Below are 20,497 nucleotides of genomic sequence, written 5' to 3' on the forward strand. Positions count from 1 at the left end.
GTCTCTAAAAAAGCGGCCGAGCGAGTTTGAATAACACCAAAAGTTTGATATGGTCCTATAGATAATCATCACTACAATTGATAATCCGTCTAAAAGGCGCAAACTGAAGCTTGAGATTGAGTGTTGTACGCCCTTCTTTAGCTCGTTTATTCGTGATCCAAAAAGCGATAATCTGCAACTGTTTGCTTTGCTCATGCCCCATGGTATTTCACCGGTAATGTCCAAAGCCGGGAGTAGCTTTGTGCGAACGGTGGCTCCCTTAAAGATGCTTAGCCTTGCCGGGATTCTGTGTATTTGGTTCGTGACGGTTGCTCATACAAGTACCGTAACCCACATGGAAGAAGGGCCGTGCTTGATAAAGAGAAAGCGCATGACTAGACTTGACCCAGTGAAGGTAAGTTTGTTTCTAGATAACCTCTAAGTCCTTTCTTGGCCATCTAGCTCGTTCCCAGGCCATCGAACTCATTCCCAGGTTCATACCCAGGGCGTTTCTACTTTGATTCCACTCGAAATCCCTCAAATAAAGTCCCTCAAATGCCGCTAACTCTTTCTTGAGCCATCTCATCCATTCCCAGGCCGTATCTCTCGTTTACATGCCTTCAAGGACCCCCCCATACTCAGTCGTTTCCATAACACGTCGTCCAGTAGTAAAAGCCCACTAAATGGGATATTTCGGAGCGTCATATAAGAGTGGCATCATAAGTTTAACCACGATAAAGTACACAATCCGCCGTTTGCTTCAGCTAATTAGAGAAAATACAGTTTCATGGCTCTCTTTGTGGTTTATTTGGTATGTAAAAACATACAAGTTTCTTTTTTCAGGTCGGTTTTATGCAGAAGATGCATCTAACGGCAGGGAATCCACCTTACATCGCCAGAACGCTCAGTATTCGACCTCCAATATTTGGTAGGACGCCCTCTTAAAGTCCTGAGATATTACCGACATAAAAACGATATTTTTGTTGTTGTGAATATCTAAAACAAACTGGTATACAATGGATTGATTGCTACTGAATAAGCTTGTGAATCAAGCGTTCCTTAAAACTCGATATTCAGGGGTCAATTCTTAGAAAGTAGGCTAGCGCAAACAAAAAGATAAATACGGATATCTTAACATTTGATTGGACAAAAAGGGCATTTATACCTAGGTTAGCGTTAACCTGCTTTCTAGGAACCCTTTCTAAGAACTTAACCTAAATAGTTAATAAAAGTGGAGTCCGGTCTTTCGAAAACTTTTATGTTAAATTTTCGTCCTTCGTTGGTTGTTCGACGCTGCTTCTGCAGGCCCGTAAACAGGTTTTTTCTTGGATGGGGGGGGGGGGGGGGGGGTGCAAAATCCGAAAAAGTGGACCTAATTTTTCAGGGGGGGAGGGAGGGGGAAGGAGGTGCTCTGATAAAAATGTGAACATCCCCGAAAGAACAAAAAGGGATTTTCTTATGCCTTTGCAGTATCTCCACGGGACGTTCATTGCCGGATTTGGCTACATACCTGAGTGATCTAGCATATGCTTTATAGTTTTGTCTACAAATACCACGTCCATTGAGAACTGAAAGTGGACCTTCGGTCGTTGTGGGGGGAGGAGGTGTTCGCATCCCCTGCACTCCCCCCTGGGTACGGGCCTGTTCTGCATACGATTTTGCAAAGTTCTGTAATAGAAGGATTAGTTCCCTGATATACAACGCCCACAAACAGTGATTTTACTAATACAAACCATGGTCTAGAGATTCCTGACTTTCTCTCGGCGGAGGAGTGTGACCGACTGATAACCGTGACGCAGAACCACCAAATGCACGCAAGTGACGTCATCAGTGCAGACACTAGCGTGACAGATACGGATGCTGACGTCTCGTTCGTCCAATGGGATAGCGACAAGGATGGGACTATCAGCAGAGCAGAGGTAGGCAGCTGACTCGTCCGCAGTTGTGGCTGCAATTCCCAAATGACACCACGACCACACTATTAGGACAAGCTCAAACGCGCATTCACTTGATTAACGTTTATTCTCTTCACAAAGTTCAATCATTTAACATTTCACCGAGTCGAGATGCGTGCAGCGAAAGCAAAATGGTTCCTTTACACAAAATACATCGCTTAGACTACAAACAAACAGCATCTAAATTTACAAATAAATCAATACACGGTACTTACGAATTCATTTGTCCTCAATATCCTACGAACAACTCGCTGATTAACAAAAACAACTCTTGTGGCTCCTCCAAATACGCCACAACCCGTCTCTCCCTCCCAATCGATAATCTAATCAATAATCCCGCGGGCGCGCGCGGGCGTCCGCTACACCAGTCGTAACGCAAATTTTCGAAAGGGAGATTTTGAAGGCGCGCAAAGCCTAAAGGGAAGGGGCGCGCCTCTTTAACCCTTCCCTTGAGGCTTTGCGACGTCTCCGAAAACCATGTGAGACGACTGGGGACGAGTCAGGGAAGGCGGCGTCTAAGCCGCCATTTTGTCATCCTAGCGAAATAAAAAGCTTGAAAGTTTCGAAAAATTTATTTTAAGATGGTTGGGAGATCTTGGGATCTCTTCAATATCGTGTTTTTTAATATGTCAAATGTATACCGAAATAATCATAACAAGAGGGTAATGGCACATATAATAAAACAAACTGAAAAGCAGAAAAAACGACTGAAAGTAAATTGAGGCGATGGTAAGGACCAAGTAACAATGATGAAAATCAAGGGTTGAAAATATGAGGCTATAGAAATGTACATAAAGAAACAGAAATGAATTCGAGTCTCGAAATTAAAAAAAATCGAGATTTCGAGTTATCAAAGTTTCGAGTTACATGGCGTAAAACACAAATGCCGCAAGTTCAGAAAGGAAAATTGGTCTTGATTCGATTTGAAGTTCGTGTTACTAATCGATACTGAGGTTTCGTTATCGGGAGTTAATTCTAGAAACAATAATTTTTGCAGAATTTTTTAAACTTTTTCGAGTTTTCGAGTTATCAAAGTTTCGAGTTAAATGGCGTAAAACACACCTGCCGCAAATTCAGAAAGTAAAATTGGTTTTGATTCGCATTAGGAAATTCGTGTTACTGAGGTTTACTTATCGGCATCAACTCTAGAAACAATATTTTTTGCAAAAATGTTGCAACCTTTTTTTTATTTGCTTTTTACATGTTCTTCTTTTTCTTTATCAGATTTATAACTCGCTATTGTACCTCCGGGACCTTCATTTTACAGATAAAGATATCGACACAATGTGAGTACACGTCCCTTTTTTGTTTACTAAGAAGAATATGCTTGTTATTATGCACGAGGGTTTATATTTTTACATTTTTCATATGGGTGTAGGATCTGATTTCAAGAGATTTGTTATTTTTTTTTGTTCATGTGACATTGCGGTTTTAATTCAGGTTCATCAAGCTGAAACTTGGCCAAACACAAGCAGGTACAATCATTCCATTCACCCCCCCCCCCCCCCATGTTTTTTTAAACTCTTTATTGTGCGTGTCCCTCTCCTGTATTTCTTTGCACCGCTAGGCGATGTAACGTGACTTTTAAAAAGACCAAATTTATCTCAGAGATAAAAAATTGTTGGAAGAACAAAAAATAACTGTGCAAATGTAAGCTTATCGTCTGAGGGAAATAAGATAGTCTGTCGATTCATACGTCTTGATCAGCTTCCTCTTCCCCCCTCCAACACACACACAGAATCAATCGGGGGGGGGGGCTGCTCGAATATTTGCAGGGTCATATGAGGCCGCGTCGTTTTGTGAGAACTGTTGACACTGCACCACCTAACTAATGCCTGGTGCACACTAGTGACATAACGACATAATGACATAGGCACGTGCACCCGTTCATATGTTCGCAAGTGTGAATGGTTCGACATTTTGAAATAAGCCCAACATTACGACATGAACATAACGACATAAGAGAAGAAAACATGTTTTTTCATGTTCCATGTCGTTATGTCGGGCTTAAAAGAAATGCACGGGCCCATGTTGTTATGTCGTTATGTCACTAGTGTGCACTAGGCATAACAGGCAAATTCAACAAGTAAACGTTTGTGTCTTTGTAGGTCACTTGACGTCAAAAGAATTTGATGGGCGAAGGATCATGTCTTATGTGGACCAGCTACGTCAAAGCGATCCCAAAATCAAAGGTCGTCATAGCAACGAGACTTGGCTTGAGATGGACGCCGATTCGCAGCTTATGAACACGCTTAACCACAGGTAGACCAACAAAGAGGAACAGATGCATGAATCTACCTTTTGGCATTCTTTTTTGGCTTCTTCTTTGTGTGGGGCTTTGTAAAGGAGTGAAACATCCGGGTATCTTTGTTCTTTGTGCTATAGGCTCCACCCCTTTTTACCCCTGGCGCGAGGATGGGTCTACTTAGACCAATAACTAGTACATAAACTGGAATCTATTGTCCTATTTACAGGAAAGCAAAACTGACTGGACTTCCTTTAAAAATCATCGAGGGCAGCGAACCACCTGTGGTAAGTAAGTGATGTTTATGGCAGACTTGCTTTAAGGGAAGCCTGGCGGTTTGGACGCCCGCAGGTGTCGCCATGACAATGAAGCCATTTCGCAGTCACGACGGCCGTTGGATACCGAACCAATGAGAAACCGCCGTAAGCACCAGGCTTCAACAAAGCAGACAATCGAATAGACTCCAAGCAGTTGCCGCTGTGTCGAACGTTTCACTTCTCTCCAGTGACACACAGCGGTGCTTACATTCGAACTGAAGAGGTCGATAACATTGCCGAGCTAAAAAAAACATATTCGAACTTGATTCAAATCCTGTGGTATTATACTGTGCAAAGAATTATGGCACGGATACACATGTCGGTGGTCCAGGGGGTCACATATACCAGTACGCTTTAGGCAGGTACTGTGCTATGGTCAGGGGGAAAAGTGACATATCATCCCCCCTTCCCCCCTATTTTAGGTTTTCCTGTACCAGTACGTTTTTGACATGTGCTATGATCCCGGGGGGAAATTGACATATTACCCCAAACCCAACCCCCACCCCCACCATTTTAGTTATTAGTACCCCAACCCCTTCATTTAAGTTATTAGTACCCCACCCCCACCCCCTCCATTTTAGTTATTAGTACCCTAACCCCCACCCCCTCAAATTTTTGTTATTAGTACCCCAACCCCCACCCCCTCCATTTTAGTTATTAGAACCCCAACCCCCACCCCCTCCATTTTAGTTAATAGTACCCAAACCCCAACCCCTCCATTTTAGTTATTAGTACCCCCCCCCCCCCCCCTCCATTTTAGTTGTGTATGTTACTATACTTAGTTACTGTTAATATGTGTATGTTTTTGACAGGTAGTTAGCTATGGTCCGGGGGGACACTACCACGGACATTACGATTCACATAGTGTTACCGCCGACCAGCATTGCTGCCATCGCGGGGACGAGAATGACTGTCGCATATGCAGGTGGCTGTTTGTGACACTCATGTAGATAATGATAATGACAGTTGTTATGATGATGACGATAACAATAAATGGTGCTGAAGATGACTCTGTTTAGGTGAAGTTATAATGTTGATGATAAGGGTGACTGTCCAGGGCCTTGGAACTGGTGATGGCGAGAGTAAAGATAATGATGACGGTGGTTATGAGTTATGATATGGTTATGAGTTATGATAATAATGATGTTGGTGGTGGTTAGGATGATGAGATGATCATTCTTTACGGTTAGGGTGGTGGTAATAGAGAGTGATGGTGTAATGTACTGATGATAAATGGTGGTGGTTAGGATGATGATAATGAGATGACTTTTTAGGGTTAGAGTGGTGAGAGTGATGGCGGAGGGGGTGTCGTAGTAATGATGATGAAGATAGTTATGGTGATGATGCTGTTTAGGGTTAGGGTGGTGGTGATGGTGAGAGTGATGGCGGAGGGGGTGTCGTAGTAATGATGATGAAGATAGTTATGGTGATGATGCTGTTTAGGGTCAGGGTGGTGGCGATGGCGGAGTGTAGTAATAATGATGATGAAGATAGTTATGATGATGATGCTGTTTAGGGTTAGGGTGGTGGTGATGGTAAGAGTGATGGCAGAGTGTAGTAGTAATGATGATGAGATAGTTATGATGATGATGCTGTTTAGGGTTAGGGTGGTGGTGATGGTGAGAGTGATAGCGGACGGGGTGTAGTAGTACTGATGATGATGTTGGTTATGATGCTGATGCTGTTTAGGGTTTGGTGGCAATGATGCGAGTGGATGCGGTTGGTAGTCAATGATTACTATGATAGTGGTTATGGTGATGCTGAAGATGGTTATGGTGATGCTGAAGATGGTTATGGTGATGCTGAAGATGGTTATGGTGATGCTGAAGATGGCCATGGTGATGCTGAAGATGGTTATGGTGATGCTGAAGATGGTTATGGTGATGCTGAAGATGGTTATGGTGATGCTGAAGATTATGAAAGTAATACTAATGAGAATGAATACCGTTTAGATGATAAAGGCCGTGGGATAATTTGTTACCTATTTCCGCATATCCATTTTACACAGATACATCACCATCATATACTTTCTCACCGACGTCGAGAAAGGTGGCCAGACGGCGTTCCCAGTAGCAGACAATGCAACATTCAGCGAGACGGTAGGTCGTTAAGGATAAGGTGGATAAGGTCCGTTGTCACCAGTTTACTTCCTGTAGTCCTTAATCTTGAAATGATATAATTGTATTTTGCTAGGCTAATGTTGCAATGGTTGGTTACAGTCGATTACATAACAATCTCTGATTATTTTAAATGGAAAACGCAAAAAAATATTTCAAAATTGCAAAAGTAGTGTGTCTACTGGAAGTTTCTTCGAGGAACTGACTGATAATTAAGAGCGGATGGCCTGTCTTATCCTCCGTTAGTTAATTGGTGACAATACGGCTTCACAACAAGGTCAAGTTTTACCTCTTTAATTCTAGGCCTGGCGTGACGCTACAAAACACGTGTCAAACTTAAGCTCCTACTGCGCAAGCGCCAACCTACTCGTCACACCAAAGAAGGGTAAAGCGATCATGTGGTACAATCACGTGCTTGATGGTCAGACGGGATGGATCGGGGACCTGGACCCTACTTCCTATCATGGCGGATGTGACGTCATTAAGGGACACAAACTTATCATGAACAGCTGGATAAATGTGATCGGGGAAGACTTCGAGCACCTGAAACCATGGCGGGATAAGAGGGAACGGATTGTTGGTTATGGTTAGGGGATTGTGCCGTGACGTGGTAGGCTAAGAGAATGCTTAGTAATCCGATTCATCCACATCGATTGGCTCGCAACATCAGACTTGACATTGTACAAGTTTAACAAAAAAAACTAGTCTCCAGACGCCGCGCGATGCATTACGGGAAGGTTAAAGAAGCGCACGGAATCGGAATTCTCCTCCGGTTCAGGATTTCTGTGGATGTCCGCACAACAGCAAATAACGACTGAGTGCGAGTCGGGAAAAACTAGGCAACAACATGATGTTTGAATTGCATCAACTCCAAAACATTTTGTACGCGTGCTACTTTAAGCTATGTGCTGACGGAAGGTTGTGGCAGGCTCTTGCTCCAGAAAATAACATTCTGGATAAATAAATACATATAAAACATACAAGATAACAAACACGTTTTACATACTTTTATGTATTATATTTCGCCCAGAAAGGGCTCCTCTTATTCAATTTCTCTAGAGAAATACATTTCATATATATAATTTTTCTGTGGTATGGCTAAATTCATTGTTCCCACATTGTCAAACGCCTCGAGACGAGATTACCTCAAGAATACGTCTTCTCGAAATCACAAAAGCTTCCTTAGCAATGAAATACTTACAAATCGTCCTTAGCAACAACATTCTCAGGTCTGTCTTAGGTGAGAACTTACTTAACGGAAATATCCATTGAAACGACTTAATTACCAATTATCCCTAGCGAGACTTGCTCACTATCTTCCTAAGCAACATATTGCTACCCGAATCAACATTAGTGGCAACGAAAAAACTAAATCATAAAACCAACAGCTCCAGATTCATAGATTGAACTTCCTTAAAATTTCCTGCCTTTCCTTCCCATCTCCAAGGGACAGCTTCTATCACGGTGATAATGTTTCTCTTCTAAGTAGATTGGGGAGAATTTATATGCGATCGTGCTATTTACGTAAAAAATTATCATCATCCTAGCCCTTAGTTTATTAATGGAATAGTCAGATGTTTCTAATTTATTACTCAAAGATAAAAGGGATTGGCGTATTCTCAAATTCCGGGTCCTTCTTTCCATTGTTTACCTTGGCAACGACCCTAGCAACTGTCACCACTACGTTGACTACTCAGCGAGCGAGGTACTGACGACAGAGTACTTGACGCCGTTCGCGTTTAGCCGGTTGATCAGCGAAGTGCCGTGAAACGCCGCAGCAGTCGTCAGCACACCGCCCCTGGAACAGATAAGCTGGCATTGAGGATGTCGAGCAGCTACATTTTCACTCTTGTTTACATTTGGAATACAACTCCTTTTTACATGAAAAAATGCATGAATAACCAGGCGCGTATCCAGAAGGGGCGGAGGGGCGTCAGGACCCCACCTTTATTGCCTAGAGCTAAGGATACCGATTCCGTTGTCAGTAAAGTACTACACTGGACCCCACCCTGCGATTTTCTCTCTTTGTGGGTGGCAGTGTGGCCTAATGAATAGAGCGTTGGACTTGCCATTCGGCAGTGCCGAGTTCAACTCCGGCTTTAGTTACTAACTGGATATGTTTTTCAGTGATTTGGGATTCAAATCCTTGGCCATGCTTGTGAATAGTCAACTGATTTGACCTCCTGGTTAATTCGGATTCTTAGAGCACTTAGAAATATTGGAGATATAAACGCTATATAAATTAATTTTTTTCTCTCCAGACACTCTCTTGATAACCGTCTACAATTAAACTTGTTCATGGGAGGCCGCCGGGTAGACAGAACGGGCATATGCTATGCGAGACAAAATGAGGGAATCAGTGCTGCTGTTGTACCTGTTCGGCAGTTTGTCCTCCAAGACGGTCATGGCGGCCTGAACGATACACACGGGCGTGGCCACATAACCCGCTTCTGTCGAGCAACAACAACAAAAAAAACCCACAAGATTAAAAAAAAAATAGAAATTATTTCAACCCCAAAATTCTAATGCCTTCAGAGAACACACGCTGTGAAGACCAGGATTCATTAAGCCCCGTGAAAACAAAACAGGATTCATTAAGTCCAGAACAGGATTCATTTAAGACCCGTGAAAACAGAACAGGATTCATTAAGACCCGTGAAAACAGAACAGGATTCATTTAAGACCCGTGAAAACAGAACAGGATTCATTTAAGACCCATGAAAACAAAACATGATTCATTAAGCCCAGAACAGGATTTATTTGAGACCCGTGAAAACAGAACAGGATTCATTAAGACCCGTGAAAACAGAACAGGATCCATTTAAGACCCGTGAAAACAGAACAGGATTCATTTAAGACCCGTGAAAACTGAACAGGATTCATTAAGACCCTTGACAGTCAGCGCCAGCGTCCCCAACACTCCTTTATCTTGTTGCCGAGCTTAACGGCGCCAGTAATATAGGCTTATTTTGGGGCTGTTTGCACGGATGTTTTGTGACCATGCAATGAGCCCATGGTACATATATGTGGGCGCCACGCACATCCCAACATGCTCTCACCTGGTCCGTTCACTTTCACCACGATCTCACTGTCAGGCTTAGGTGGCAGTGGGCTGCGAATAGAAGCACGGAGAAAACTGTTAAAAGCAGCAAGGCGGCAAGGAATATTACTGAGCATACAGGCATGGGGGGGGGGGGGGGGGGGGGGTAGGGGTAGGGGGGTCGTTTACCCCTTTAGAGGACCATTTTTTCTGGGGAAGCTCGTCCTAGTCATTAGAGCGGATTTTTCAGTATAGTATTTTTCCTTACCTCCGAACCCCCCTTGGCATAAATATACCATTTATTTTTTTTACAGATTCTAATTTACAGAGCCCTTGGAAGCCACAACTTTGTTATCATTGTGTTTATTTGAAACTGAAAGACAAATTATTTAAAGAACATTCGAATTAACTATGTGAAAACAAAGTGCTATATGTTTTACCAATTTCGATATGGAATACTGCAACAATCTTCCGAAATCAGCCGATGGAAATTAATACTTTCTTGCACTTACTGATAGTATGACTAAAATAGCGGGCTGATAGAGACTCGGGCGCGGGTGTCGCATACAATCTTTTTTTATAATTTCTTATAATATTGATTTTATTTTGTCCTCTATTTGCTTTTTTGTATCATTATGCTGAATTGTAAAAAAAAAAAGTTCAAACCTTACTTTTCCTATCCATTTTATAAACAGCGTATAAACAGGAAAGGGTCGCATATATACATCCTTTTTTAGAATTACTTTTATTTTTTCCTCTATTTGCATATTTGTATCATTATGCTGAATTGCAACAGAGGTATATCATCTTACTCAAGATCAGCTGTTTTCTTGCCATATCCTGAGCCGTACATGAGCAACGAGAAGGATGCTTGTTCCATCTGGAACAGATACAGTGTTATATCACGGTATGGTACACATCACCTTTCTGACGATCTAGAGAGGGGAGTTCAGTTTTATTGGATAAGATTATCTAATAGCGTGAGACCCCTAATATAAGGGATTGCGGAATCAAAAACTTACCTCCTAAAGGGTAGCAGTTTAGGAAATTTATTACCCTAAAAGATGGGACGATCACTCCGTCTACTTTTCTGGTTATTTTTTTAGTAGGATGGATTGAAATTCACCATTATTTGAAAAGATCTAATTTAGTATTGAGGTCAATAAGGTTTCAAAGCCTATAAAAACATGTGTCACCCAAGCCGGATTCACAGGCTTTAATTAAAGGTACTCACCTGTTCTTTTGTGGGTCCTTCATGTGAAAACAAGCCAAGAGAGAAAACCTTGGGATACTAAATAAGGCAAGAAAATTAGTCAGAGCTTAAGGTAAGCGGTTAACAAAGTACAGGAGGGGAGGAGAAACAGGGAGGGGTTATTGAAAGACTAGAGTAGGAAGAAGGGGAAAGAAAGAGAATTGGAAGGGAAGAGGGGGATAATAGGAAGGGTGGAGCTCAGACTTTTAGAAGATAAAAAAAAATGAAGACACAGGAGTGAATTAATGGGGAATGAACAAAGAATGGAAAGGTTTGCAAAGGGAAAAGGTTAAACGCATAGGGTAGAAAGGTAAAAAGACCAGACCAGAGCTTAGTTAGACTTTGATAATAGAAGATAAAAAAATGAAGACAGAGGAGTGAATTAATAGGGAATAAAGCAAATAAAGATCGGTTTGCAAAGTGGAAAGGTTAAACGTATAGGGCATAAAGGTGAATAGACCAGATGAAACTCAGAAGGAGGGGTGGGGGATGGGGGTGGACTCGATATACATGACCATATTAACGGTTCAAGGGAGATAAAAGGAGGACAGTTGAGGGCATAACAATAACGGATCTAGCTTTTTGCTAAGGTGTCGGACTTATGGCAATGTGGCGATATTTCGGTCATTGACTTTCCCATAGACTCAATATTCTATTTTCGCAAAGCAGTTTCATCTATAAAAGGTACACCAATTTAAGTATCCTTGGTGCATTAATCCTCAAATCCTATGGCTTCTCTGGAGCTCCAACATTTGAGCACCAACTAGAAACATTAGGGTTGGGTGGGGCCATCCATCCAAGAGGAAATTCTGTATGGCCTTTTTTGCACATAAAACTTTCACTAGCGGGCCCAAGCGGGGGGTTTATCTCCCCCTGCTACTGCATAACAATCCTTACCTTTTCAAGCAACTTTCTCCCCCAGTGGAAACGACAGAGCATTGCAAATATAGCGCCAAAAAACATGAGTAGCATGACAGCAAGGAATGAGGGGCAGATCATATATGCACTGAACTGGACAGGCTTTTGGCTCAAAACCTCAGCCTTGTGGCGGATGGAGCGGCGGACAATAGACGGGTCAGAGCCAAGGAAGGGAATACACCACCGTTTGACAGCTTCACTGTAGTGAACAAAACTCCTAGAAATAAAGGAAATTGGGTGTTGTAAAGCGTCTAGGATTACCTTCTATGTGAGCAATGATGAGAGTGATATTGTAAATGTTGTATTGCTGTATTAAAATGATTAGTTTCATTTAACCCTACAACTACCAGCAGAATTAAGGTCACATTTAATTAAAAAAGAGCATTCGTTTCTCTTTTTCAGAAAACAAGTATTATGAAAACCCAAAAAATATAGTTAAATTTTGCAGCAGCCAGAAAATTTGGGGAACTACTTGCTACCACTTTTCTATTGGGCAGAATTTTTTTTAGGGGGGTACTTAAAACTTATTGGTATTTCTGGAGTTCAAGATGTCATAATTTTCCATATGATATTTATGACTGCACACCCCTCCCCCCTCAACAAATACTGTCGACATGTTTACCTTTTAGGAAGTTTTGGACCAAATGTTGGCATCCTGCTTGGAAACAGCTGCTTCCTGACCTTCTTAAGGTTGCCTTCAAAGTTGCTTGCAACACCATATATTATAGAATGGTAGGTACCATAATGTCCCACAAAACCCTGATAAAGGCAAACATATTTAGTATGACTTTTACGACTACAATCAATTGGTACAATAAAAACAATAACAATGAAGATGATGCTCGCCGGCTTATCAATTTGTTTTTTTTTCTTGTCAAAATTTTCTTTTACAACCTTGTCAGGATTATAAAACTCTGACTCAAAAAGCTTGTTGAAACCCAATTCTCAACTGCTAAGACCTGTTTGTTTTCCTTTTTTTTTAATTGATTTTGTTTTTTTGGTTGATTTTGTTTTCGCAAACTCTCTAGGCCATTTTAACACAGCCTGCTGCAAAAAAAAAAAAAAATATTTAAAACTGCCTAAGGGCAATATCGTAGGATTCTAGCCCACTCAACAGCCAATCAGAGTGGCGTACCATGGTAGTCATATAATAAATATTACACATGTCATTGCCTGTTTTTTTTTTTGGTTATAAATGGAAATGTCTTTAAAAGAAGAAAATGTACGTATTGCAATTAATTATAATAGTAATTATGATGATAATGGAAATCGTTAATTTCTTGAGATAAGCAAGGCATGACCACTCCCCTCCCTACTGCCAACACTGACCAAATTATGCAACATGTTACCTTGGGTCCACTATGCATCGACATGTACGTCTCGAGATGGCAAAGGTTGCCTGCAAAACAATCAATTTATTTTTTTTAAAAACTTGAGAGTCGTTACAAGTTAAAATTCAAACAATAACCTCACTAAATGTTTATAATCACCTGGGAACTGTTCAGTAGCAAAAGCCACACCCATGTCCGCAGGGATACTGTCAAACCCACATGCCCCAATCACGTGAACCCCTTTCTGTTTGGCCAAATCATGGTACTTGAGCTGCATGGTCTCTAAGAACTCTGGCTCGCCGCTGACATCAAGATGGTGACAGCCATTCTCTACAGCTGCCTTGACAACAGGCTCACCATAGAACCGATACTGTCAATCAAACCAGAACACGACAGGGCTATGAGCAATACTGTCAATCAAACCAGAACACGACAGGACTATGAGCAATACTGTCAATCAAACCAGAACACATGACAGGGCTATGAGCAATACTGTTAATCAAACCAAAACACACGACAGGGCTATGACCAATACTGTCAATCAAACCAAAACACATAAAAGGCTTATAACCAGTACAGTCGTTTAAAGCAAAACACATGATAGCACTTTAAATAACCGATAATGTCAACAAAACAAAACATTCCAACCAAAACACATTTTAAAACTAACACAATAAGTCCTTGCAATATATTTGCGAAATCAACAGGATTTCAAAAAAAGAGTTGGCTGGATCTAACAATAAGCAATAAGAACATGGAATTTACTTCCCGATAATATTTTAAACCTAAGTAATCTGGAGTCCTTTATTAAAACAGCAGCTTTGCCAGCCATCAGGCAACTAAAGGTGCCTCCGCATCTCCGCTGGCTGTAAACTGACTGTGCCCTCCCCAGTATTAGCATAAGCTACTATTATACTATTGTATCTAGGGGAATAATTTATTAAGTATTAAGTACTATCCACGTAATACTGTTTTTCATAAGTCAACATACAGTGCTCCCCAAATCTCAAATGATAGGGGGAGAGATTTGTTAGTGCTCTCTGGATCCAGCTTTTATTGCATATTGTTCCACAAACATGACTTACAGGTCCCACACAGTTCAGAACAATTTTAGTTCTGGAGCACATGCGATTCAGAGACTCTACATCATCAACATTGGCGATAATAATGCTGGCTTCATGTGTCAGATCCTTGCCTAGACAAAAAGATATAAGGAATAAGTACATACAAACAACATAATGCTTCCATGTTTTTCTCATAGTTAGAGGGGCATTGCTTATAAAAGCAAGAGTAATGCACTAGTCAATTGAAACCACCACCCCCATGGTCCCGGGAAGGGTGGGGGATTAGACTTTGACCCTGTACTAAACTAAGGAAATCCACCACCCCCTCGGGTCAAAACAGCAGTTAAATGCCCCTACCCCTTGGGATGCAAACTGTAGGCAACTATCTGGCATTTGAGACAACAAATCATCTGAAATAAGCCTTCATCTTTTAAAGCCAGAGTACACTTCAGTGAGCACATTTGTACCAATAACTAAGAAGATAACAGTAATTTTAAAAAATGGACAAATCAATCAGCTGCATCTGGCATTATTTAACATTCATATTCGTTTTTGCACATTTCAATGTGCAGCTTGCCACACGCTGATACATGGAATTGCTTGCTACAGAAGAGAAAGAGTCTCAAACCAGAAACTGACATTTGCAACGTTATTTACTTGTCTCAAACCCCAAGGGTAGTCAAAAAGTGTCAATTCCCCCCATCCCTAAGGACAGATTCTCACAAAAGGGCTCTAGCCCCAATCTCTAACCCCACACTTCCCTGGGACCATGGCGGTGGGGGTTTCAAACTAGGTAGTCGATAAGCGCATCACCTAAACACGAGGTTCCGCTATAAAAGGGAAAGCTCCTCCCACCCCAGGGCTCGAATTTGCAATTATAATCAGGGGCCGGCTCCTGAAAAGCTGATTATAGCTAACCCCAGGTTATACTTGCCCTAACCCAGGATTAAATGTTTACCCCCAGATTAGTTCTGTTCCTGAAACACTGGTTAGCGCTAACTCTGGGTTATTTTGTAGGTAAAATCTAACCCTGCTCATGAGGTGGGTTAACTCGCTAACCTATGGTTTAGTTGACGTAGGCCTCCCAAACTTTGTAGAAGAACTAAAGTTTCATAAAATGAAGTTGCAGACAAAAAAGACCTTACACAAAAACAATGTAGGGATCAAATGTCCTAACATTTCGCTTTGTTATGCTACCATTGTTATGCTACTCTAAAGTTATGCTGGGGTAGACAGAAAATTACATGAAATTTTTACTTTAAATAAATCTGTCTCGCTATTGTCATGCACCAACTCGAATCCTGCAATGACATTTTTTGGCAATGAAATGGAGGTAATCACAGGCGATGTAGAGGTGTGTTTTGGGGCTTCTGTGCGAAAATTAAACCAGCAAAGGTTCTCTGTGGACCTACTGGGTATCCTGTGTGAATTTTACTCATCAAACCAGTTTTTCACTTGCTTACACATTGACCCCTCAACCGGCCTGTACCGGCTTTGAGAAGTACCCACAACCCAAAAAATTCATAAATGCAAAATAAACACAACAAGATGAAGATACTCAGGCATCAGTCTAAGGGATAAATGGTCTTGAAGATATGCATCCAACAAAGGTGTTGGCAACTACTCTTAAGCCAAATAATAGCACAGGTTCCTTGACAAATTTCAAATCGAACAAGGAAAGAAATGCAGAATCACCCCTCTCAATAAAACGCTCAAAATACCACACAAGAGGGAGAGATCAGCAAACACAGCTCAAGACACAAATAGATACCTTTATTCTGATCCTCCAGGTTCATTTCCATGGCCTCAAAACACGATGTCCACTCCTTGAAGGCTTGTAAAACCACTTGGATGCCTTTACAGATTGCAAAGCATTCTGGGAGATCATTCACAAGGGGAGGGCCAGTCAACACTCCTCTCCCCAAAGTCAGATGGTCTTTTCATCCCGAAGCCAAACACATCAATTCCAGGTCATACAGACCAGAATAGCAGTGTAAACAATTTTTGGAATCAATTTGGTTTCAGAAAAGACAGCATTTAGGAGAGCTGTGGTGATTCATTAGAAAATTATTTTCTCATCCAAGCAAAGCCAAACAAGAAAAAATCATCATGAATCCACCTTTGCTTGCAAATATCCAAAAGCAAAGCACTCAATTATGCCCCAATAGATTTCATGATGTCCTGAGACACTCTCCTAATATGCTCATAGCTGTATTTTTTATGAAAAATACAAGCAACCATCAACTTGTGTTTGCTTCAGCACAACGACAAGGGATTAAAAGTAGGGACCGCAAAGCACTGTTAGAGAGCTTGGATAACACTGACTAGGTGCAGCTGTGTTTGACTTTGACAGGCAGTATAAAGCTCAGAATAGGGGTGGAGGTATCTGTTTTCAGTCTGTTTTTTGTAAATTCAGCTAAAAAATAGGCAGGAGTCAATGGGTTAATCCGGGGTTGGTAAATGGGGGGATTTTTTGGCTTTCAGGAACGGTGAGTTATTCGTAGGTTAGCTAACCTACGACTAGCGAATTTTAACCTGGGACTAGGCGCTGATCTAGGGTTAAGTTAATTGGCCTTTCAGGAAGCGGCCCCAGATCACTGCAACACCTGATGTCGCAAATTATAAGTCCTGTTAAATTGCTTATCTCTGAGCCTCATTTGATTGGAATAAAACAATTTTTGCACAGGTTACAAGACAGATTGATGAATTAGTGATTTGCTGTCCACTAACGTTTTTGGTGCAAAATTTTAAATTGTGTGCTAACCATGAGCTAACGCATGTGCTTAAATTATTCTCACGCTCTGAAAAAAACGCTAATATTTTAGAGTGCACAAAGCTTGGTACAGCATTATTTTACTATAAATAGAAACATTTTAGGTGCACAAGTCTAGGAATGATATTTAATTTGGTTTAGAATGTGAAATTTGAATTCAGCGCTCAGAGAAATTGTCCTGACATGTTGGCTTATTGACGGCGGATTGATAACTGATTGTTCTTGAGCCTGCACCCGGTGGTGGGAGGTGCTTTCCCTATTATAGGGGAACCTCGTGTTTAACAGATTTGATGAAAAAAGGGAATGATGTATTTAGATGTTAGTAGCGAAAATTGTAAGCAAACTATTTTGTAAAATGCACTCAACTAAAGAAATACCCAACGGGCCCCTCTAGTTATAGTCACAAATCCGGTAGGTTGTTATTAAGGGAGATTAATAAAAGAATACCTCGAAAAACAAAAATAAAATTGGGCAATAGCAAACATACGCAAACACAGGCTATGCCAAAGTTCGAAGTTTAAAGAACAAAGTTAGACTTAAAAAGAAAAAAGATAAAACTACACTGCTTTACCAGAATAACAGAACTGGTTTCTGTGTAAATAGGGGGCTTAAATTACTTAATACTAAGATATTGTTTTCTCGATACGAATCCAATCTTTGTAGGACTACGAGTAAACTATCTGGAAAATCTCCAACTTACCAATTTCTTCGGCTGCTTCGCGTAAAACCTTCTCCAGTTTTGCTTTGTTTCTCCCTGCTACAGCCCATTTGAACTTGCCCTTGCTATTCTTTGCTACCTCACGGGCTACAAACTGCCCTGTGAATCCTGAAGCACCGAAAACCACGATCGCAAACTCACGGGAATCCGCCATACTTGACAAGGAAGAGAACAAGGATTCCAAAGGTCACCCAACGACTAAGGGGGAGGGGGTAATTCTTTTGGGAAACCACAGGCAGCCCAAGGCTACTGTCAGTGGTTTATAAAGGAATGTACAGATGTATGGGGGAATTTATATCTGTGGCGAAAAAAAATACTTTTTCGTAAATATATAAATACAGTAAGAAACACAATTCGTAGCGGGCTTCAAACTCGCTCTACTGACATTCTATCGGCAAAATCGAAATAAAGGAAGACTCAAACACAATATTACATTGTCTAAAGTTTTATTTTTCACGATAACGTATTTTTTTCGCTAACATATAAATTCCCCCATACATTCCTTTATAAACCACTGACAGTAGCCTCTAAAACGTTTTACGGCTTGGGCCGATTTTAGAAATGGCGAATTTCTGCAAGTTTTTGTGGAATTTTTCCGACACTGTTGCAAGGGAGGAACAAGGCGAAGTGGACTCACAAATATCTTGTGTAATGTCCAAATAGGGAATTGGACGATCGAGACAGTTATTAAAACAAAATTGTTTAATATGGGAGTTTCAAGATTTTGGACCCCTTTTCCAATCTACAGAGTACCAAACCTCCCGCTTTTTCGATTTTAATCGCTTCCGAAAAAAATATTCTATAGAAAATCGTCATTTTTTCTATTTTTTATTTAAATATTTAAAACAATAATTCCCTTGCGTGTAGCGCATTTTATCTTAACACCCTCGTGAAATCTGTTTGTTCGAGAGAGCTTTCTTTAAGGCAAACTCCTGCGAGGTTATACCCACCCCTCCCCCAAAAAATAAATATACCCCACCCCACCCTCCAAAATTTTCTCAAGCCTTGAGATTTTCGGGGGCTGACACAAACTCGTACCCAATCGCTTATTAATAAAAGAACAGAAAGAGAAGAGAGCTTGAGAGGAAAAAAGAGTGCGCGCAAGGATGTCCGGGAAGGAAGATGAGTGCGCGCATATTTAATTAGCGTCTGGGTATGAGTCTGGGGTTGACAGGTATGGTAATTTTACCTGAAAAAGCGTTCCTCCAGTGAAAGTTGGGAGTGGGGGCGGGGGGGGGGGGGGGGGGGGGGGAAGGGGGAGGGACATACAAATCAATCTTACAAGCTCCGCTCAATAAATTCCCCATTTGGAAGTCGGCTTCAATATATATATATTTTTTCTTTTTATCGCCCTAGAACTGTGCACGTCAAGAGTTTCCACGCGTTTACTACGGTTCTTGTAGGCCATTTTGAAAAATCGGACCAGAACGTTTTGGAGCATCAAATGTTTCCCGCACGCTCGCCCCAGCGGCTTCAGAATACACCAGATAGGTCTTAAGGGCGGTATAGAAGGTAATAGGTTTGGTGTGAAATAAAAAAATGTTTATTATAATAATTCAGTTCAACGTTTTACAAATAAGGTTGCACTCAAGAAAACTTGTGTCGTAACCCGCGATGGTTCACGGGTAACCTATGAACGGCTGAATCTTGTATCTGAAAGCTATGTGAATGTTCATAAGAATGTAAAAAAGAATTCTACAGCTTTTGAAACCTGGATTTATATTTTTATTTGCCCTTATTTGCTTGATACCCATGAAGCACTGCGGGTTACGATACACAGATTCTGCGGGTGCAACGTTATTTGTAATAGGTGAATATATATCATGAATTAGACATCCAGATAAAGATTCTTAAATCTTTAAAATGTGTGTTGTATAGAGTCCAGGCCTTGTCGTAAGAGGAATTTTTAATTTTTTAATATTCTCCGGCAGAAAATAGGGAACTATTACATTTCTGGACGACGGACAGTCTTCCGTCTTTCAGAGACGTGTGTGTCAGTTCATTAATATTCCTCTATTTTCTGTTAAGAATAAGCCATAAAAATTGTATTCAATGTTATGGTGATAAATCGTATTGTCTCAAACTCATATGACGACTATATAGTTTTTACATTCATGTGTATCATGATTTGATCAAAGAGCAAGGAAACGTACTGCTGGAAATCGCAGTTCTCCATTCTGTCAGCTCTTGCCATCGATCTCCAACTGATTAATGGATGAACTCGTTCCTCGTCAAGAAAGCCACAGTAAAAAGCATTGAATTATTACGCATATCATTATTTTTTTTGAGAAAATAACTATCGAACACGCACCCATCTCATCGCAGCAAGGCGAATCAGTAAGTGCGGCAAATATTTTTTTCCATCACTATGTGCTGGTTGCTGGTAAGTATCTATCTAGAGAGCCGAAGCAGGGGGTGGGGCACTGGGTGCACGTGCCTTCCCCTCCCACCCCTCCCCCCAATATTAAAAAAATACTAAATCTGGTGCATATGAAGAAAACGTTGTCGTTTTGGGGGTCTTGTACCGAGGAATCTTAGTTTCTTTTCATATACTTTCTCCATTGACTAAAGATGGTCACAGTCACTGCTTTTCTTCTTTGATTACAAGTCATAAAGTTTTTACGAAACACCTGCGGTACGGCAACCTTAAAAATGACAAGAATTATGCTGGTTTTCCAAATAAGGAATATATTAGTTTCCTTATATGGAAGTGACCGTGTTTGATAAAAACGACAATTTTTGGGCATTTTCTTGATACGACTCGAGACTCCTCGCAAGGCAAAACATT

At 41.0% G+C, this 20,497-nt stretch overlaps 2 protein-coding genes across 2 annotated transcripts; one reads left to right on the forward strand and one right to left on the reverse strand.

Annotated features, from left to right (window-relative positions):
• Positions 1-87: 87 nt before the first annotated feature.
• Positions 88-7,605, forward strand: LOC116613715 (transmembrane prolyl 4-hydroxylase). The gene is made up of 10 exons (XM_048720648.1): positions 88-394; positions 823-907; positions 1,723-1,898; positions 3,159-3,220; positions 3,375-3,409; positions 4,043-4,196; positions 4,409-4,466; positions 5,309-5,421; positions 6,505-6,595; positions 6,917-7,605. The coding sequence occupies exons 1-10, from the start codon at positions 194-196 to the stop codon at positions 7,202-7,204; spliced, it is 1,263 nt and encodes a 420-aa protein (XP_048576605.1). The 5' UTR covers positions 88-193; the 3' UTR covers positions 7,205-7,605.
• An 11-nt stretch (positions 7,606-7,616) lies between these two features.
• LOC5519414 (saccharopine dehydrogenase-like oxidoreductase) lies at positions 7,617-17,906 on the reverse strand. Its single transcript, XM_001639331.3, has 11 exons — positions 17,692-17,906; positions 14,240-14,349; positions 13,314-13,524; positions 13,173-13,222; positions 12,446-12,582; positions 11,803-12,040; positions 10,888-10,944; positions 10,466-10,533; positions 9,673-9,725; positions 8,988-9,063; positions 7,617-8,411 (listed from the first exon to the last, which is right to left on the reverse strand). The coding sequence occupies exons 1-11, from the start codon at positions 17,861-17,863 to the stop codon at positions 8,303-8,305; spliced, it is 1,281 nt and encodes a 426-aa protein (XP_001639381.2). The 5' UTR covers positions 17,864-17,906; the 3' UTR covers positions 7,617-8,302.
• Between the last annotated feature and the right edge of the window lie 2,591 nt (positions 17,907-20,497).

This window comes from Nematostella vectensis, chromosome 13 (genome assembly GCF_932526225.1).
Source record: "Nematostella vectensis chromosome 13, jaNemVect1.1, whole genome shotgun sequence".
Lineage (NCBI taxonomy): Eukaryota > Metazoa > Cnidaria > Anthozoa > Actiniaria > Edwardsiidae > Nematostella > Nematostella vectensis.

Bases quoted from the DNA above. Each gene is read 5' to 3' on its own strand.
- LOC5519414 (XM_001639331.3), bottom strand. From the start codon at position 17,863: ATGGCGGATTCCCGTGAGTTTGCGATCGTGGTTTTCGGTGCTTCAGGA. The intron at 12,041-12,445 runs GTAAACATGTCG...CTTTATTTCTAG, and splicing joins GGTCCAAAACTTCCTAAAAG to GAGTTTTGTTCACTACAGTG. The intron at 10,945-11,802 runs GTAAGGATTGTT...TGCCTTATTTAG, and splicing joins GGAGAAAGTTGCTTGAAAAG to TATCCCAAGGTTTTCTCTCT.
- LOC116613715 (XM_048720648.1), top strand. From the start codon at position 194: ATGCCCCATGGTATTTCACCGGTAATGTCCAAAGCCGGGAGTAGCTTT. The intron at 3,410-4,042 runs GTACAATCATTC...GTGTCTTTGTAG, and splicing joins ACTTGGCCAAACACAAGCAG to GTCACTTGACGTCAAAAGAA. The intron at 5,422-6,504 runs GTGGCTGTTTGT...CATTTTACACAG, and splicing joins AATGACTGTCGCATATGCAG to ATACATCACCATCATATACT.